The sequence below is a fragment of the Leptonotus elevatus genome, chromosome 6, assembly GCF_054856555.1.
Source record: "Leptonotus elevatus isolate MCC_2025b chromosome 6, RoL_Lele_1.0, whole genome shotgun sequence".
NCBI lineage: Eukaryota > Metazoa > Chordata > Actinopteri > Syngnathiformes > Syngnathidae > Leptonotus > Leptonotus elevatus.
Genome location: NC_141244.1, coordinates 13,534,555 through 13,552,028, shown reverse-complemented (window position 1 = coordinate 13,552,028; position 17,474 = coordinate 13,534,555). Strand labels below are relative to the sequence as shown.

The following is a 17,474-nucleotide window of genomic DNA, read 5'->3' as shown; positions in this document are numbered from 1 at the left end:
CAGGGTCAAGGGCAGCGCAAAAATTAGATTGGCATTCATCAGGCGATGACAGCTTAACCTTGCCCATGAAGGCCCGTGCTGCTTTCCAGCTGCGATCCTTAGGTACCCGGCCGCGGGGAGCCAGTAGAACCATCACGGCTGCCGCTACGTTGATGACCGCCGGGGGAGGGTTGGGGAAGGCCTTCAGTTCAGTAAGATTTACCTAAAAAGAGTTATAAATGTTTTACAGCTTGCAGAAGGACTCCAGATTTGACTGACTTTTTAACAGCAGCAAGTACCTTGTTGAGGGTGTTCAGTGCTGCAGTGGCTGCTGTCAGTAACGGCTCTGCTTTGACAAGGTCTTGCTCACAATCCCGTTGTTTGATGGACACTTCTGCCTGCATGAGAGAAACCTAAACAAACAAAAAATAAATAACTGTAATCGTATTTGAATTTTGATAAGGGGAGTGTTGACGATATAAGGAGAGGGTTAGAGTAATCTAGAATATAATGTGTTATTTCACCTTTTGTGCTTCAACATCTGCTGCCTCTTTTTTACTGCTAACCCTCTCAGTCTGAAGTCCAATCTTTGTAATCAGAGCCTCAATATTCTGATTCTTATAGGTCAAATCTGATTCTTGATCTGCTAGTTTGGCTTTCAGGTCCTCAACCTAAATGAGAAAAAACATTCATCTATTACACATACTTTAAATTGTAAATACTGTACTCAAAAAGCAACATGACTTGGATCATAATTTAAAGCTAAGCCTAATTTCCATACAGCGACATTCAACCTTAATCATATCATCCTCAAGTGTACAGGAAATGATTTCACTTACCTGAGAGGCAGTGCTTTGGAGCTTTTGAAGGCCGCTGTCAAGCCGGTTCATCTTGTGTTGGAGCTGGGCTCGGGACTTTTGCAGAAGGTTCCTGTACAGGGTGATTTGCTGGAGAAAGCTCTTGGGGGTGGTGTAATTGTATCTCTTCTCATCGCGCTGGTATTTTTCACTTGCTTGGTTGACACTGGTATGAACGTAGGCCATGAAAAGACTGATGGATTCCTGGACAGCAGGCTGTAAAAATAAGCAGACAAGCGGGGGGAAAAGAGGGTGAGGTGGATTGAGTAGAGTTTAACATCCGCAAGCTGATGGCGACTGAAATATTATCTTCATAAATTTTGAATTCATCTACAAGTTTTTCCATCTTACTAGGGTGGCCCTGACTTACTCAATCTGAAATTTAGGTGTAGCTAGCAGAAATGATTAGGCTTTGAAACCTCTGTGAAAATAATTTCAGAGACATCAGAAACAGACAGTAGTGTCTAAAAGAAGGAGCATGTTAACAGTATGTAATACATTCAAGGGTCCTCATTTATCAAGTGTGCATACGCATAAGTGTGCGTAAAGCGTGTGTACAAACATTCCCACGCAAAATATGTGATTTATCAATTTTAATTATTCAATTTACACACAGCGCTGACTGTGTACACACAAAACCTTGTGGTATTATTCGACAAATTTGACACTATAGAACGGCTATACAAATATTACCAACAAGACGTAATTAAACAAGGGTTTCCCCAAACTTAGCTGAAGCCATGAATGAATTGCATTAACATTTAAATGAAAACATCATCACACAATAAATTATGCTACGTAAACAGGTAATGATTTCATTAAATCAATGCACAAATAGATGCAAAAATTCCTACAGGCTGGAGGAATTAACGCACGATTCATTCATTCTACAGAGAGCTATGCGAATGTGCACCTCCAATAAGAATCTCAGGAGGGCTGGCTGTGCATATAGAGTAGTGACTTCAAGTGTCTCCAGCTTGCAATACAGTATCCATATAACTTGCCTGTCCTCCTCCAGTAATTAAAGATAATTCTCGTCTATGGGCCCTGACTTCTTTTTTCCACTGAGTTCAAAACTGAGTTTAAAATTTTCCCACATATTTTTTTTCTTTTATTGGTCAGACCTGCATTAATTATTCTCAACAGTACTCAGTAATCAGCCGTCTTTGCCATGATTTTGGACTTCTTAAAGGGATTCCTGCTACTTACTTATATGGTCAATTGGAGGCATTTCTCAGTACAAATGAAACTAGACATTCACAAGCACAGCAATTTAGAACAGGTGGGTTTTATCAACACGCATTCCTTTTTTTTTTTTAGGGATAAGAAGCTTTATTCAAATTACTCTACCTACTTTATTTCTTTTATAAGAATTGAGTTGCGCGGTTCGGGGCCTGTGGGCCGCCGGGGTGCCCGGTGGTTCCCTCTCCCCTCCCCCTTCCTCCCCCTTGCTGCCTCTCCCTCCTCGCCTCTCCCCGCCCGTCCTCCGCCTCCCTGTCCCCTCTCCCTCGTCGCCCTTCCTCCTCCTCTCCCCCTCTCCTTGCGTCCCTGCCGCTGCCCCCTGCCCTTCTTGTCGTCCCCTTCCCTCCTCCCTTCCCCTTCCCCGGTACGCCTTCCTTCCCCTCCCCTGGGCCGGGGGCTCCATCCATGGCCCGGGTCTCGGTGCTATGGGGGCCGGCGGGGGTGGCTGGGGTTTGGTGTCGTGCCCGCCCCGCTCCGGTGGGCGTCCTGACACCTCGGGCGGGACCCAGTATCCGGGGGGCGAGCCCTATCGCCCCGCCGGACGGGTCCCATATGCCCGCCGGGGTCCTGGTGGGGTGGGTGGGGGCTTGGTGGGCCGGTGCGCCTCCTGCCCCCGCCCGGTTGGGGGGGGCCCCGCTGGTCACACCTCTTAACTCACTACACTAGGTTTGCACAATACACTTTTATAGACATATAGGGCACATAACACACTTTGGGGGGTGGGGTAGGGTGGAAACACCGTCTTCACCCTACAACTCCCCTCCAATTTTAATACACCACACAACTTGTGGGTGGGGGGGGGGGCTTGTGGGGGTGCCATCGGTTGGGGGCCGCAGTATAGAGCAGTGCTGCGGTCCCCTGTCCGTGTCGCCACCCGCCCCCCCCCCCGCCCTATCTATTTTTTTTTTAATGCACCACATACACTCAGCAACATGCTTGGGTGGCGGGTGGATCGGAGCGTGGGAATATCATTTCCATCGGCTCCGGTTCACCTGCTCCTAATTTTAATGCACCACACACACACACTTGTATATACACTGGGTGGGGTCACATTCACGGTTTAGGGGTAGAGTTCGCCAGTCCGCGAGCTGGCGGACTCAGTAACAGGGGTTAATTTTCACAAAGAACGCTGGGGTGACGACCGGGGCCTTCCCCCGCTGGGCCTGGGGTTCGGGGGTGTCGGCCGCCCTCCGGTGCCCCCATCTCCCCCTTCTGCCCCCGGTGTTCCGTCCTTCCACACGGCGGGGGGTGGGGTGGGCGCGGCTGCCCTCTCCGCTCCGCTGCCCGGCCCCTCTTCGGCGCCGGTGCCTGGGTGCGGGTGGTCCCCGGGGGCTGGGGGTCGGGGGTTGGGGGGCTGCCGGTTGGTCGGGGTGGGGTCGGGGGGGGGCGGCTTTGTTGGGGGGGGGCGGTGGTGGGGGTTGCGGGGTGGGGGGGTGCTGGGGGTGGGGGGTGTCTGGGGGATTGGGGGCATGGGGGCGGCTGGGGCTGGGTTGGGGTGGGTGGCGGGGGTGGATGGGGGGCGGGGGGTTGTGGGGGGGCGGGGGTTGGGGGCCGGTGGGGTGCCTGGTGGGCCTGCAGTGCCCCGTCCTGCTGCGTTGGGCCGGGGGCGCGGGCCGGGTTGGGGCGGGGGGCGCTCCTGCTCCTGGGTTTGCTCTCCGGCCGGTGGCCCTGGTGGGGCCCGGGGGTCGTCCTTTGGCGCTGCCGCGGCCTGGGGGGCCCTGAGGTGTTGCGCTTGCTCTGTTCCGGCGGGGGTCGACGGCTCCCCTCTTTGGTGGAGATTTTCATGCATGCCAGATCCACCACACCAGCATCTACCGAAACTCAGACACAATCTGTTTCCTCCTCAGGTTATTGAATCGGTGGAGGCTGGTGTCTCGGATCTCACGCGGCTTCGTCTGTCCTTCCTTCCTTTTCTCGGTCTCTCCGTTGGTCTCTTGAGGCCTCCCTGATTTTATGTTTTTTGGATTTGTTGGGGTCTGGATGTTTCTTGGGCTGGGGAGGAGTTCTGGTGGGGGGTGTCTGGTCGGTGCTGGATTTCACCTTCCTTGGTTTTCTTCGGTCCCCTCGGGTCTCCTGGTGTTCGATTTAGGTGAACGGTATGAGATTTTTTTTTTCTAATAGGTTTTCTGGTGAGCTAACAAACACACGCACGCATGCACGCACGCACGCACACACACATACTCACCCACACACACAAAAAAAAAAAAATGTATGTATGTATGTATGTATATATGTATATATGTATGTATATATGTGTATATATATATATATATATATATTAAAAAAAAAAAAAAAAAAAAAAAAGAGCAATGATGATGACATTTCCGAATGAACAATACTGAGCTCTAAAAAAAAAAAAAAAAAAAAGAAAAAAAAAAAAAAAAAAAATGAATTGAGTTGTAATTTTAAAAATGAAGTCATAATTCATGTCACTGATATCTGTCGCTTAAACATTTGGGAGGATGAATGACAGTGTCTCTTTTTTTTTTTTCTTTCTCAACACCCATTCCTTATTGGTGTGTATATGACAAGGTGTCCCCGTGTTTGATAAATACAGATATTTTTTGTACTTACGAACATTCTGGATTCAGTTGTACGAACAAATTTAGAACATGTTCTACACATTCTTTGATAAATGGCCACAGGTTTTGAAACACTATCTACAATGCTTGCGACTACATTGTGATGAGATATTCATCATATGTAAGATGCTCAATGACACGCGGGCTTCATTAATCACACAGTTAGCAATCAATTAAAGCAAAACAAATGCAGCAAATTTAAAGAGCAGCCTAAACCATAACTCACAAAAGCATCCTTAACGATTACAGAGCAAGTAGGAAATATGGTATTCATTTAATTAATTACATAATTTCAGACATAATGCGTTTTGACAGATAAACTATGTTTCTTTTAGAAGTGAACTCAGCAACCATTGATTGTCTTGTGTAGTTAATAAAAGGTCAAACACACACACACAGCCAAACTAAAAAAACATTTAATGTCACATCTTTTAAAAATCAACTACAAATAGATGGTAATAGATGACCATTGTACAGTGTCATCATGACCACTTTTGTAGGTGCTTTTATTTTTAGTCCCAGATCAACATCCACACAGAGACAGATGCGCACGCTCACTTCAGTGGAAAGTAGCAATCTGGCACATGCTTACATGTGAGGACACTTGCTTGTGACAGCTGTGCCTATTTAGTGGGTCGTTATGTGCTTAATCACTCTTTGCTCATTAACATAAATGATCCTGGACTGGGAGCGCTTCACTGCTATGATGAAAAACAATGTGATGCGTGCACTCACTGTGCGTCTTCGGGCATGTGTTGGGCAATTCATCAGAACCTCAACATAGAACTAATGATGAGGGATCTATGAAAATGTTAATCCAGCTGCACTGTAGCAATTAAAAGAGGTTCATTATAGTGTACTCGTGTCTGTGTCATGGAGAATCTTTGCATCTTTGATAACATCTACCTTTCTCGCAACTAATTATTGTTGGTTAATTTATACAAATGTGATAAAAACCTTGGTGTCAAAAAATATCGCCAACTGAGAATTTATTACGACTTATAAAGTGTTACCTCAATGTCATCAATCTCTTGGATAAATCTATAGCTGACTGATTGCAAAGCTTCCGAGCTCCATGGATGAAACCAGTCAATGGTGGTGCACTGGATGAGGGCAGGGAATCGACGGGCCCTGAGTCTGAGCTCATTTCCAACTGGTGACAAACATAACACCACCTATAACATAAGAAATCGGAGAGAGTCGTCTCACAAAATAACACAATTTTGCATGCGTACTTTGCTTGAACAATGACAGTGTCAGTGCTCTGAGAAAAATCAACGCATACCATATCATATAGCGCAGAAACATCCTAAAGGAAAACAGATGACTGGCACCCTCCAATACCCACCCACTTCCCTCACTTTGGCAAGCAGTCAGGCAAACACTTGACCATTTGGATGAAGCAGACGGTGCCACGACCATAGGCCCTGGCACAACAATTAGCTGGACCACAAATGTGTGGACCAGGACAATAATTTCCTTCCTTTTAACCTCCCAGTTTCACTGGGTCTTTTAATTTATCTTGTCAGGCGTAATGTTCTTAAAGAGCAGATGTGAATGGCTCAAACACAAAAATATGTGTATGTAAAAGCAAGTGACGCATGGCAAGAGCTGTCAAATTATTTTTCAAAGGCAGTTTAATAGGCGAAAATGACTAATCACTTTGTTTATATTTTTATTTTTTATCCGAATACTTGATTATTCAATAGAATTTTCAGTAGGATATCCGAATATCAAAATATTCAATATTGGCCACATCAATCGACAGATTTCCTCTTTTTGAATATCAACTGATTATGCATTCCAAAACAAAAAAATTCAAACCAATGTTAAAATAACACCCCATTAGGTATAAATCATGCTACAAACGTAGTTTACAGTAGTAGTACTAGCTTAGTATTGCTAACGCTTTTGTTTTGAAAAAGTGAGGTTAGGTTTAGAAAAACTGGACCGTGAGTTGAAGGCGGACTCTGTCAGTAAAGAACCTCCAGCAGTTCTCCCTGGTGTCAAGCAGCCCAAGAGCACGGACCTCAGCTCTCACAGCAGACACAATTCCTTCAATCTCCTCCTCACTGAAGACTTCAGGAATTTCTCCTGTAGGGAGATGCAGTCATTATTAGAAACACCAGAGAGGCTAAGATCAATATTCATTGTTCATGCAGTGGAAGATTTCACAATCATTTAACAGAGTGAATAGGTTGAAAATGGATTCTGGACTAAACAAACAAAAAACACTCCAAAAGCACTGAACAAGAATGAATGTGAAATTAGAATCAGACCTGATGACAGTAAGTCATTAACAATGACCAGAAAGTGCTCATCGGGTATTTGTGCATCAGTCACAAGAATAGCTACACGCTGATTCTTCACGCCGGTCTTAAGGAACAAACCCGCGAGATCCATCTGAGCAAAACCACAAATGAAATGAACGTACGTAAATGCAAAGAATGAAGCATCTTACTGTAATCAATACAATAACCCACATTATGACACCATGAACTTTTAAGATGTTTTTGTAACAAAAATGTGTTTCATCAACAAGATATTGAAATATTTCCCACTGGCCTTTAATGGTATCGGACAATTATTTCCTGCATCAACAGAGCAGCTCAACAAAACGGAATTAAATCAATATCATGCATGCAGCCACAGGGAATATTGATCAAGGTTTGTCACGTTCATTTTATTAACTACGGATGTTTTGTATAAAACCAATGAAATTCAAGACCTTGACTGCTGATACAACATTTAGGCGACAGCATGTTTTATGGCATTATACGGTAATTAATATCATGTTTATCTTGCAGCTGTGTTTACCTTGAGGTCCTGGATGTTGTAACCTTTGTGTAAAGTGATTTGGAAGACTTCCACAGAGGAAATGTAGGCAGCCAGACGAGTCAGGCTCTGCTTCCCACTGCCCCCAACCCCGATCAGTAAGCCATGACCGCCCGGGGACTCCAGGATCCGACTAATGCGACAGCTGGCAACAACAAGACCTTTTTTTTCTCAATTTGTTTTACTTACTTTTTGGGAAAACATTTCTTACTGTTTTTTTTTAACTCATTCACTCCCAGCCATTTTCACTGAAGCAATACCCTTCGCTCCAGGCTGTTTTACTGGATGTTGACAGATTTTGCAAGGCCCACAGAATATTGTGTTCTATTGCTATAAAAACATGGAACCTACCAAAAGAAAGGTTAAAGTTTCTTCTTTCATCAGGAAAAAAAATATTTCTATCTGTTTCCGTTATGCAGCAATTAGCATTAGAAAATAGCTAAGTTTCATTGTTATTCACAAATCTGTTTAGAACTGTGGGTAAATGAGCTTGTTTGCAACATGGCCTTGGTTGATATCTTATACTCTGCTCCCACCTGCTGGCCGTTTTTGGAATTACTACCATTGCTTCACCCTGTTCAGAGGCTGCATCAAAGCCTTCTGTATGCTCTAGCATTAAAAAAAATAAAAATAAAAACGTATAAATACATATTTGGGAAACTTAAAATATTAAAAATAGAACATACGTATACGTTTTTGGGAGCAAATGAGTTAAACTAATTATAGTAAGTTAAAAAAATTTTTACCAAAGAGACAAGATATTCATTCACTCTGATCATGTGCTATAAATCAATACGTACACATGTTGCATTGCGTCCTCAAACAACACAAGATTCATGGCTGCATTGAGTTCATTGTAGCTCTCCAGGGCATCAGTCAGGCTGGTCCTGAGCACAGACCAGTCTGTGACAGCAGTGTATGAAGATTCCTTGCCAATTTGTGCAAAGTGGCAAAAGATAAGGGGTTGCTTTGTCATCTTTTCATCCTCAACTCCCTAGATAAAGAAAAGTAATATTGATTTATTTGGGACTACTCGTCAGTATTGTTTGCAAAGGGTGAACGACAAATGTGTTATTTTTAAATCAGAATCTATATTGCACCTCAAAGCACTCATGCACAGTCTCCATCTGGAGCTTCCGGAAGAGCTGTATGTCTTTGATGTCTAATAGCCTGTCGGAGTAGACTCTTAAGGACTCATGCAGCCACAGCAAAGTCAGATCAGTGCTGTTTTCAACATTCTCAGGCTCAGCAAAAAGAATACCCTGAACCACACACAGTCAGATGAATATTTAACTTCATTCACAGGTCTTATAGCAAATAGTTGCAATATTACAATCAGCATCACCTGAAAGATGTTAGACATGTCTCGCATGTTGAATGTATAGTGGAATTTAATGGCTGTTGGCAGAAAAGTGAGATCCATCTTGTGATGGAGCGTTACTGCTGCCTGGACTACAGCTGCAGTGCACTTCTGAACGGGCAAACTGAAGTGTTGCTGTGTCAGGTGATAGCTCAAGATCTGCCCAAAGATGGACACTAGAGCCTCGGATGAAGGAAAGTTCACCGCAAATACGGAGAAATGTCTCTGTGGAAAGCAAATAGTACATGATCTTGATTTTGAAACCAATGATGATATTCCTTAGTTGTACCTGTATACCTGTTTAACTCATTCACTCCAAGCCATTTTCACTGAAGCAACCCCCTTTGCTCCCAGCTGTTTTACTGGATTTTGACTTATTTTGCGAGAACCACAGCATAATTGTGTTCTATTGCTATAAAAAAAAAGGAACCTACCGAAAGAAAGATTAGAGTCTCTTCTTTCATCAGAAAAAAAAGTATATTTCTATCTGTTTCCGTTTTGCAGGAATTAACATTAGAATATAGCAAAGTTTCATCATTATTCACAAATCTGCTTAAAACAGTGGGGAAAACAGTTTGTTGAAACATGGCCTAGGTTGATCTCTTATACTCTGCTGCCACCTGCTGGCCTTTTTTGTAACAACTACCATTGCTTCATGCATTCTCTTCAGTTCAGAGACTGCATCAAAGTATGCTCTGGCATACAAAAAACATTATTATTTTTTTTATAAATATGTCTTTGGGAGCATGGTAATATTTAAAATAGTAAGTATGTATACGTTTTGGGGAGCAAATAAAAGTTAAAAGCACTCCCAATACATTTTTATAATTGTATTTATTTACTAACATTCGGAACCACACAAGAATGTTATGATCAAGTTTTTAATTATCCTGTGCAGATATCGGAACGCAATACTAAAGACAAAAAATTCTCTGTATGTTATTATGTCATTTTAACTTGTAAACATACCTGAAGTCTTGGGTTGATGGTGAAGCTCCCAGCAGTTGGGTTCATGCAGGCAACATATTGCGTGTTGTATATTTCTTTTAGGGACAACTTCTGTCTATCGTACCTGTAATTATGACATAAATGCATTAGAATGCAGAAGCAAATGCAAAAGTAGAAATGTGTCTTCATACCAGTGCCCATAATCCAGATGTTGCCTTATGAGTGTGTGTGGTTGCACTGTTCCATAGGTGTCAACAGCTGGCATGTTCATATCATCGATGAAGTACACCAGCCTTCTGCTGCCAGCTGGTGCGTAGCTCCTGCCTGCTCTTTTTTCCAACTGACGTTCTAGGATGTCTACAAAGCCAACAAAAAAAATTAGGTTTTTTATTTTTTTTAAGTTGAACAACTGAACTCCTTCACCCTCTTAATAGATTGGAAAGCACCAGCAGATGGCACTACAGTTTACTAAAATGTGCAACCTCCTCCAACTCACCCTGCAGTGCCAGGGAGGTTATGTAGTAGTTGAAGGGTACTTTTGTAGTCGTGTAACTCTCTGGCAGGCCATCTAACGTATTCCTGACAAGTGCAGTTTTCCCCACTCCAGCGTTCCCTACAAGCATCAGAGGCTGTCTCCGCTCCAGCAACAAGTCCATGAAGTAGCGAAGACGCAGGGTCTCTGCTGTGTGTACCAGAACAGCCTGCAATCATACAAACAGCAGGAGGACAGGGAACAGAAACATACATGGTTATTAAGGCTTTCTTTGGAGTGATTTATTGACAGACATGTGTTCAGTGAATTGTATGTGATTTATAATTTCTTGTATTTCGTCAGTACACCACAACTATTCTGTCATAATAGCATCATTTGCTGAGAACAAAACCCCTCTAATTATGGCTCAGCAAGACCCTTTGAAGCATTCACAGCTGTATACGGGAGCATAAAGAAAGACAAAAGAGCGTGGGTGAAAGCTCAGGCCTTGTTGCTCAAGCCTTCATCCCCACACAAACTGGTATGGGGTGTAGTAGATGGTAATCACACACAGTTGCAAGCCTATCAACCACTGGAACACCCCTGCCACAACCTCTCAAACTGACTTGAGCCTTTCTGTGTTCACTGAGGCGTATGTACAATTTTAATATGCCTTCATTGTTGATTCTTGGTTATTTGTCTTAAAAATTTTAATGATTATGTATGTGACACATGTGAAACCTGTGAAAAAGTTTTGCATTTTGGAATTATCCCCTGACCCCAAAAACAAAAAATGTTGGTCCATATGTAAAGAGTCTCACTTGTAATGGTTTGCCAGATTCCATTTCAAAGGGAGGCACTATGTCTGTCCAAGGAAGCAAGCGCTTGGTTTGAGCATCAATGTAGAAGTCAAACACTGACCCCTGTGTTGGAAGCTTCACTGTCTTCATTGCTTTGGTCCACCACTTACTGAACTCCACCCGGTAATCATAGACCTAGATAATCGGAAAATATTTTAGAATAAGTGTTCTCAATGCACATGTCCAGTGCAAGTTAAGGACTGTCAAACTTTAGTTTAAAATATTTAAACTGCGAACATTTCTCTAAACAAATTATAATAAAGCATGCCATCCATTATTTACTGTACATCATTTATAGATGTTGGAAGATGATTTTATTTCACCGAAATACATGTTTTTTTATCTGTCTACACGGCTATATGTAATCATGTAATCAAATGGAAAATTAATACCTGGTCTTGACACAAGGCCCCACCAAAAGCCCAAATGCAGGCAAAAATAAAGTAGGTCTCATAAAGCTCCCTTGGAGAGTCAGATGGAATATTTTCTGGGGTTAGAAGGCAGTCGAGCAAAGTGCAAAGTGTCTAAATGAGAAGCAAGAAGTACAGGTAAGTTCCGACTTAGTGGTTTATACAGGTCAAATGGAAATTAATGTTCGCTGTCTATGTAATGTACCTGTATAAGAGAGTTCTCAGGAATTGGAATGATTGTCTTGAAGGTGGTTCTTATCTTTTCGAGACAGCGTGGGACATATTTTTCAAACAGTATGGTTAAGTGAGCCCTTTCTGTTTGCCGTTCTCGTTGGTCAATCCAACTGGCAACATAGCTGAGCAAAATTTTTTAAAATTATCAGTGGGATGATGCAATTAAGATCCCCCCAAAAAAGTCACATGTCATCCCATGTAAAAAAATATAAAATAAAAAAAATTATTGTTTGAAACTCACGGGTTCCAGCCTAGGTCTTGCTGGTTGATGTAGAGGATTCCTGCTCTGGACACAGTGGCAGGAGTGGCTGCTCTCAGGTGGCTAATTTCAAACACAAGCCTCATGGATGAGGTGAGTGGCACCCGCTCATTGCTAGCTAGAGTCAGGACCTGAAAGATTGTATACAGCTTTATTGTCCCTAACTAATACTCAGCAAGACATAACCTAAACAATGAAAACATATCCTCAGCTCAGTGACATGATTCATTGCTAGAGTGGGGGTTCCAATATTACTCCAGGCTGAATGAAGGAGGGTGAAAGAAACATATTTTTCTGTCTGTTCCACCTTGGTTGCTATGTGTTGTTAAGAAGTGTATGAGTGAACAGGAGGGAGGTACCTTGTTGTCATCCATCACTGTGTTGAGTGATTCAATCCACATCGGATCAATGTCTCCATCCAACACAATCCACTTAGGTCCTAGGTTGGACATGTTTGCTTGCTCTCGCATCAGCGATGAAAGTAAACCTTACATTGAGAAAGCAAACAGGAAAGGAGAATGCGAGATACTAAATCACTTGAGGGTCTTTAGCCATAGTTAATATGAATGAGCACAGTAGCTCATGGATTTAAATACTGTATATGGTGGACGCCCCACTGTTCACGGGTGATAGGGACCAAGTTGAGCCCCCAATAGCAAATGTATAATTGGCATCCATTGTAAAACCAGTTGTGGAGGGATATTTTTTCAACCCCCAAAAATTCAAAAATGGGGATAAACCGCCAATAAGCGTTTTCCATTAAAAACAGGTTTCCCCACACACACCCTAAAAAAATATTAAAATAAATCTGTGAATAGGTGAATCTGCGGGTACTGAACCACAAGAATGCTGGATGTCCACTGTATTTTATTTTATTTTAAATAATATATACTTGCCGTCTTTCCACTCCCGAGTTGCAGGATGGATGAAGCCAAACAATTCATCTCTGTCAACTGCTTTTGGATTTAGGTCATTCCAGACAGGCTTCCTCTTCAGGCTTACATAGGTTTTATAGAGAACCCTCAATATCTAGTGAAAGGTGAGCACAGTTATGTGACATGTTAAACACTATTGCACGTGTATTTATTTTATTGTCTTTTTTTTTAATGAGAATTAAAATGAATGAAGGCCATTAATATCTAACCGAGCTTTTCCCAGTTCCAGCATTTCCAACAACAAAGACAGAATGACGCACAGCCATGAGTTCCACCAATTGCATCACCTTAAAAAAAGAGATGATTAATATTTTGGTTATTCATGAATTATTTAAAAAAGTAATTATTTACAAGCCATGTTATGACAAACCTTGAGGATGAATGCTTCCTCTGGCTGGAGTCGGAGAGAAAGAGTGGTATTTCTAACTTCCTTTTCAAAGTCCCAGTCTCGTTCTCTCTCTACTTCCAGGCCAGGAAATAGATCTCGCAGCAATCCAAGGAAGATGGTGACATCATCAGTCACAATTTTTGGCATGTTGAAATCCCTCAGTGCACGCATCAACACCTAAGAAACACATGTAATGTTACATCAGTGTTTTTCAGTAGTTTTTGTTAATTTTTTTGTATACTGTAATAGTATTTCCTCTGAGTAAAACCAAAAAAGATCTTGTTTGTTCCCGTTCCAATGTTATTGCATCACCTGATCCTCAGGTCTTGTCTTGTCTCTTCTTCTGAGTCCACCAGCCACGACCAAAACAGATTTGACAGCTCGTAAACCCCAATCATAGTGGTCCTAACAGATATAGTAGATGTGTATTTAGGTCAATTAAAAAAAGTAATAATAAAATATTACCGTCTTACCTGCTTGGAAAGAAGCTCTTTGCACAAAGTGTACAGAGAAGTAAACCTCCTTGCTAGAAGCTTGGCACAACAGAAGCCCTCTGCCACTAACATGATCTCACAGATGAGCTCAATATCCGGTACCACCATTGCGCATGGTCTACGGCAGAATGAAGATAAAACATAGATTAAATGTAAATCTACTTGATGACACATAATGAAGATGTACAATTTTCACCTAAACAAAGCCTTGAGGTTCTCTGGTAGTTCTGTCCTTCCGGCATAGCCTGGATTCATAGTAATGAAGATCCCAACAGAGGGCTTTAAGAGAATTTCTGTATTCAGGAACAGGAATCTGAGGATATATGCACCTGTTATTAGGACCAGTAATATTTGCCTTGTTCAAAAGTCTTCATCCATTAAGATTAATCTCCTTACCTTTTCTTTTTAGATCGGATGGCATCCTGGATCGTTTTCACCTGCACCGCAACGACAGACAAAACCTCGACAGGGATGCGATTGAATTCATCAAAGCAGCCCCATGCTCCAGTCTGGGCCAAACCCTTGTAGATATTGCCTGTTGACTGAGCATAAAAATAACATATATTTTTTTTAAATGATAGAAAATAAAAAATAAATATATGCACTGGCAACAACGTCTGAATATAAAGTGAACATAGGAAGTTGATTGTCAAATCTCCAACCCTGTAGTCCATCTGCTCAGAACAGTTAAAGATGTAGACCATGACACCCATTGCTCGGCCAAGATCCTTTGTGGTCTCGGTTTTGCCAGTCCCAGCAGGACCCGCTGGTGCTCCACTCATAGTCAGGTGCAGTGACTGAGTGAGTGTGATGTAGCAGCTAAGTTAAAGAAATATAGAAAATGTTGAAACCTTGATGCATTTTCTGGATGGAAATGGCCAGCATTCTTACCGGTCTGTGAGGGGAGTGATGACTAGTCTTGGTGTATTTCCAAGATACTCATAAAGGTAAGGGAACTGGGCATCGCAAATGTTAATGAAACAGTGGCGCTGCTGCTCATTCCAGCAGTGTCGTAGATGGGAAAGCCACTGGAAGGCCTGAGAGGTAGTGACCTAGACACACAATTGACAACTGACAAACTATGCTCTCGAAATGCAATGAATCAACACAATGACAAAGAAATATGACGGTCGGAGCTGATTAAAATTTTAGTTTCATTAGTCAAATAAAATTAGTCTAAAAATAGAAAAGATTCCTGATTTGTGAGATTGAGTTGTAAACATTTGTTTGCATTACAGTAGGGGTATATACATATAGATTGCTCACCTTTTGGGCAATCAAGCCGGCAACAACATCTCTCGCATGAACATCAATGGTGCAAATAGTCATGATCTTCTGTCTGTTTCCTTCACTTAGCTCGCCCAACAGCATGTTAATCAACACGTTTAGTTGAGCAACCTGGGAGAGATTGAAAGGATCAACATCAAACAAATCAAAGACTAACAAAAAACAATATTAACAGTCTAACACTTGACTCTTCATGCTCCCCACAGCACAAGTATATTAAAGTGAGCGCTGGAGCTAGATAAATTAGCACAAACAGTTTGTGACTAAAATATCGCTGGAATAGTGTATTCATCACAGGTCTTGCATGACAGCTATAATCTGTCTGCTGAAGACAGGGAGAGATTATTAAAGCAGCAGTCAAGGACATGTTAACCTGACATAGCACTGGCAAAACTGACAAGCACAAGTCGTTGAGTCTGATGCGATTATGATGGCATGGAAAACATTCACACATCATCTCACCAGCTTCTTGTTGTAGTCTTTCAGAGCAGACTCAAATCCTTCTTCTAGTCTTTTAAAAACAAGCTCCACATCGTTGCTCCACCATATCTGTGACGCAGTCAGAGCAACTTGTGCCGGGAAGTCAATAATCCACTGCTCTCTGGGCCTTTCCTCATACACTGATACAGCCTCAGACAGATGACCCCTTACACTTTCCCTCATGGACTCCTCCAGACAGGAAAGCCACACCTCCACCTTGTACAATATTCATGTTATAACATGTAAATGTATAACAACGAAATGTCAGAATACAGTATGGAATTTTAAAGTTCAATTTCAAAATTAATTAAAATGTCAACTCTATTCTATTCTGGATAGAATATTTTATTGCAACATCTTACCGCGCCATTACAGTAGCATTCCTTCTGGAATGGAACATACTCCCTTTCTTTGCTGTACATGCCCACAGCAAGTTTAGATTGATTGTTGGAGAATTCCAGATCAGAAATATTGTCAAATAGTTTTAAGAGATGGCATGTTACCTGAAAAACAATAAATTGTATTTATGTACAGTGAGTATTTAAATGTGACTCAATTAATACTATAGTAATAAGACGAAATAAAAAATGTACATCGTTAGGGCGGCTTCCTTTAGAGAGAATATCCAACAAGTCTGCTGATGATATGAAGTAGAATCTCGGAAATGCAAGTCTTTTGGTCTCCAGGTACTCAGCAAGAGCCTTTTCACATAAAGCCAGCCTGGCAAAATATAGGATTTATAAATGTTGGCAACAGCATTCTGTTTAAAGCAATAAAGTAGAATGCACAAATACCTTTTCTGAAGATCTTCTAACTTTTCAAATAATTTGGGTTTATTGGTGGCTTTGATCACATGTTTTGTTTTGGCACTGTCCAACATTAATTCCTGAAAAGGAAAACTGAATTCAATTTGGGGTCTTGTTTGCCCATAAGTGCAACAATGAATGCATGTGCAAACCTGAAATTCAGCGTCTATAATCCGGAATCTGTGTACATCTGTTGGTAGTTGCTGGCAGATATCATCACAGCCTTTAAAAATACTTTCCAAATAGGCCCATGTCCTCTGCACCTCCATCCAGACCATCAGCACAGAGTCAGCCACTGTTAGCTGTTTTTGAAGCTCCACAACTTGGACAAGAAAGTGATCTATGTGCTTGCTCTGAAAGATGCCCTGGAGCTGAACCTTAAGGATGGGCACAAAGAGTTGGAAGAAATGGTATAAGTTATCAACATTTGGTACAACCATAAAAACAAACCTGTAGAGAGTCGCATCTTGATAAACTCATATCATCACAAGCACCAGTTTCATTTTCAAGCCATTTCATCAGCTTGACACACCACAAAAAACGGGGGAGGGATATGGTCAATTTACACAAAAACAGAGGCACTAAAGTAGTAAGACTTCTAATTGCTGGCTACAACCCCCCAAATGCATCTGGTGTAAATGTACAAAGACCGTCGGGTGCAACAATGCCCCCATGTGCAACAGCAGCTATAAATCTGAGGACTCAATAGGAACCTCTCCAGTCTCAGCTGTGCTGTTAGACGGTCAGACAGAGAGGCCCCATTCTGCATTATCAACCATTCAGCCTTTAACTACCAGTGCTTCTAACAGTCAACTCATTTTGAGAACTTGTGTGTTACACAGCTATATCCTTTTTGAGATGATAAGGTCATTCTGAGCAGTCTCTCTCAGCAACTTACCTGATGATCCTCAAGCATCTCAATGAGCTCCTCATCACATTTAAGAAGTGGGATGGAGGTTTGGTAATGATCTTCATATGAAAGCTCCATTGATGCCCATATTTGACTAATTTCTGTCACAACCTGTAATTAAGGAGAGATATTTGTA

General features: G+C 42.1%; 1 protein-coding gene across 4 annotated transcripts in view; it reads right to left on the bottom strand.

The window, feature by feature from the left end:
• Window positions 1-17,474, bottom strand: part of LOC147172093 (dynein axonemal heavy chain 11) — a 41,878-nt gene that overhangs the window by 15,768 nt on the left and 8,636 nt on the right. For 3 of the 4 annotated variants that reach the window (XR_015095298.1, XM_086077457.1, XM_086077458.1), the window contains 35 exons: window positions 17,327-17,449; window positions 16,581-16,805; window positions 16,417-16,508; window positions 16,216-16,342; window positions 15,985-16,125; window positions 15,605-15,838; window positions 15,122-15,253; window positions 14,747-14,907; window positions 14,518-14,674; window positions 14,252-14,397; window positions 14,052-14,168; window positions 13,835-13,973; window positions 13,674-13,766; window positions 13,344-13,538; window positions 13,183-13,260; window positions 12,935-13,067; window positions 12,398-12,525; window positions 12,021-12,169; window positions 11,751-11,901; window positions 11,528-11,659; window positions 11,097-11,270; window positions 10,300-10,504; window positions 9,995-10,160; window positions 9,825-9,927; window positions 8,841-9,080; window positions 8,596-8,757; window positions 8,296-8,489; window positions 7,478-7,640; window positions 6,940-7,063; window positions 6,612-6,754; window positions 5,674-5,835; window positions 819-1,052; window positions 504-650; window positions 279-392; window positions 59-202 (listed from right to left, as the gene is read on the bottom strand). Coding sequence is in view for 3 of the 4 variants with exons in the window: in XM_086077457.1 (XP_085933583.1) it covers window positions 59-202; window positions 279-392; window positions 504-650; window positions 819-1,052; window positions 5,674-5,835; window positions 6,612-6,754; window positions 6,940-7,063; window positions 7,478-7,640; window positions 8,296-8,489; window positions 8,596-8,757; window positions 8,841-9,080; window positions 9,825-9,927; window positions 9,995-10,160; window positions 10,300-10,504; window positions 11,097-11,270; window positions 11,528-11,659; window positions 11,751-11,901; window positions 12,021-12,169; window positions 12,398-12,525; window positions 12,935-13,067; window positions 13,183-13,260; window positions 13,344-13,538; window positions 13,674-13,766; window positions 13,835-13,973; window positions 14,052-14,168; window positions 14,252-14,397; window positions 14,518-14,674; window positions 14,747-14,907; window positions 15,122-15,253; window positions 15,605-15,838; window positions 15,985-16,125; window positions 16,216-16,342; window positions 16,417-16,508; window positions 16,581-16,805; window positions 17,327-17,449 (5,328 nt within the window). In the remaining variant the exon portion in view is untranslated. Of the gene's footprint in view, window positions 1-58; window positions 203-278; window positions 393-503; window positions 651-818; window positions 1,053-5,673; window positions 5,836-6,611; window positions 6,755-6,939; window positions 7,064-7,477; window positions 7,641-8,295; window positions 8,490-8,595; window positions 8,758-8,840; window positions 9,081-9,824; window positions 9,928-9,994; window positions 10,161-10,299; window positions 10,505-11,096; window positions 11,271-11,527; window positions 11,660-11,750; window positions 11,902-12,020; window positions 12,170-12,397; window positions 12,526-12,934; window positions 13,068-13,182; window positions 13,261-13,343; window positions 13,539-13,673; window positions 13,767-13,834; window positions 13,974-14,051; window positions 14,169-14,251; window positions 14,398-14,517; window positions 14,675-14,746; window positions 14,908-15,121; window positions 15,254-15,604; window positions 15,839-15,984; window positions 16,126-16,215; window positions 16,343-16,416; window positions 16,509-16,580; window positions 16,806-17,326; window positions 17,450-17,474 lie in introns of those variants that run through there. The other variant, XM_086077459.1, reaches the window with a different exon arrangement.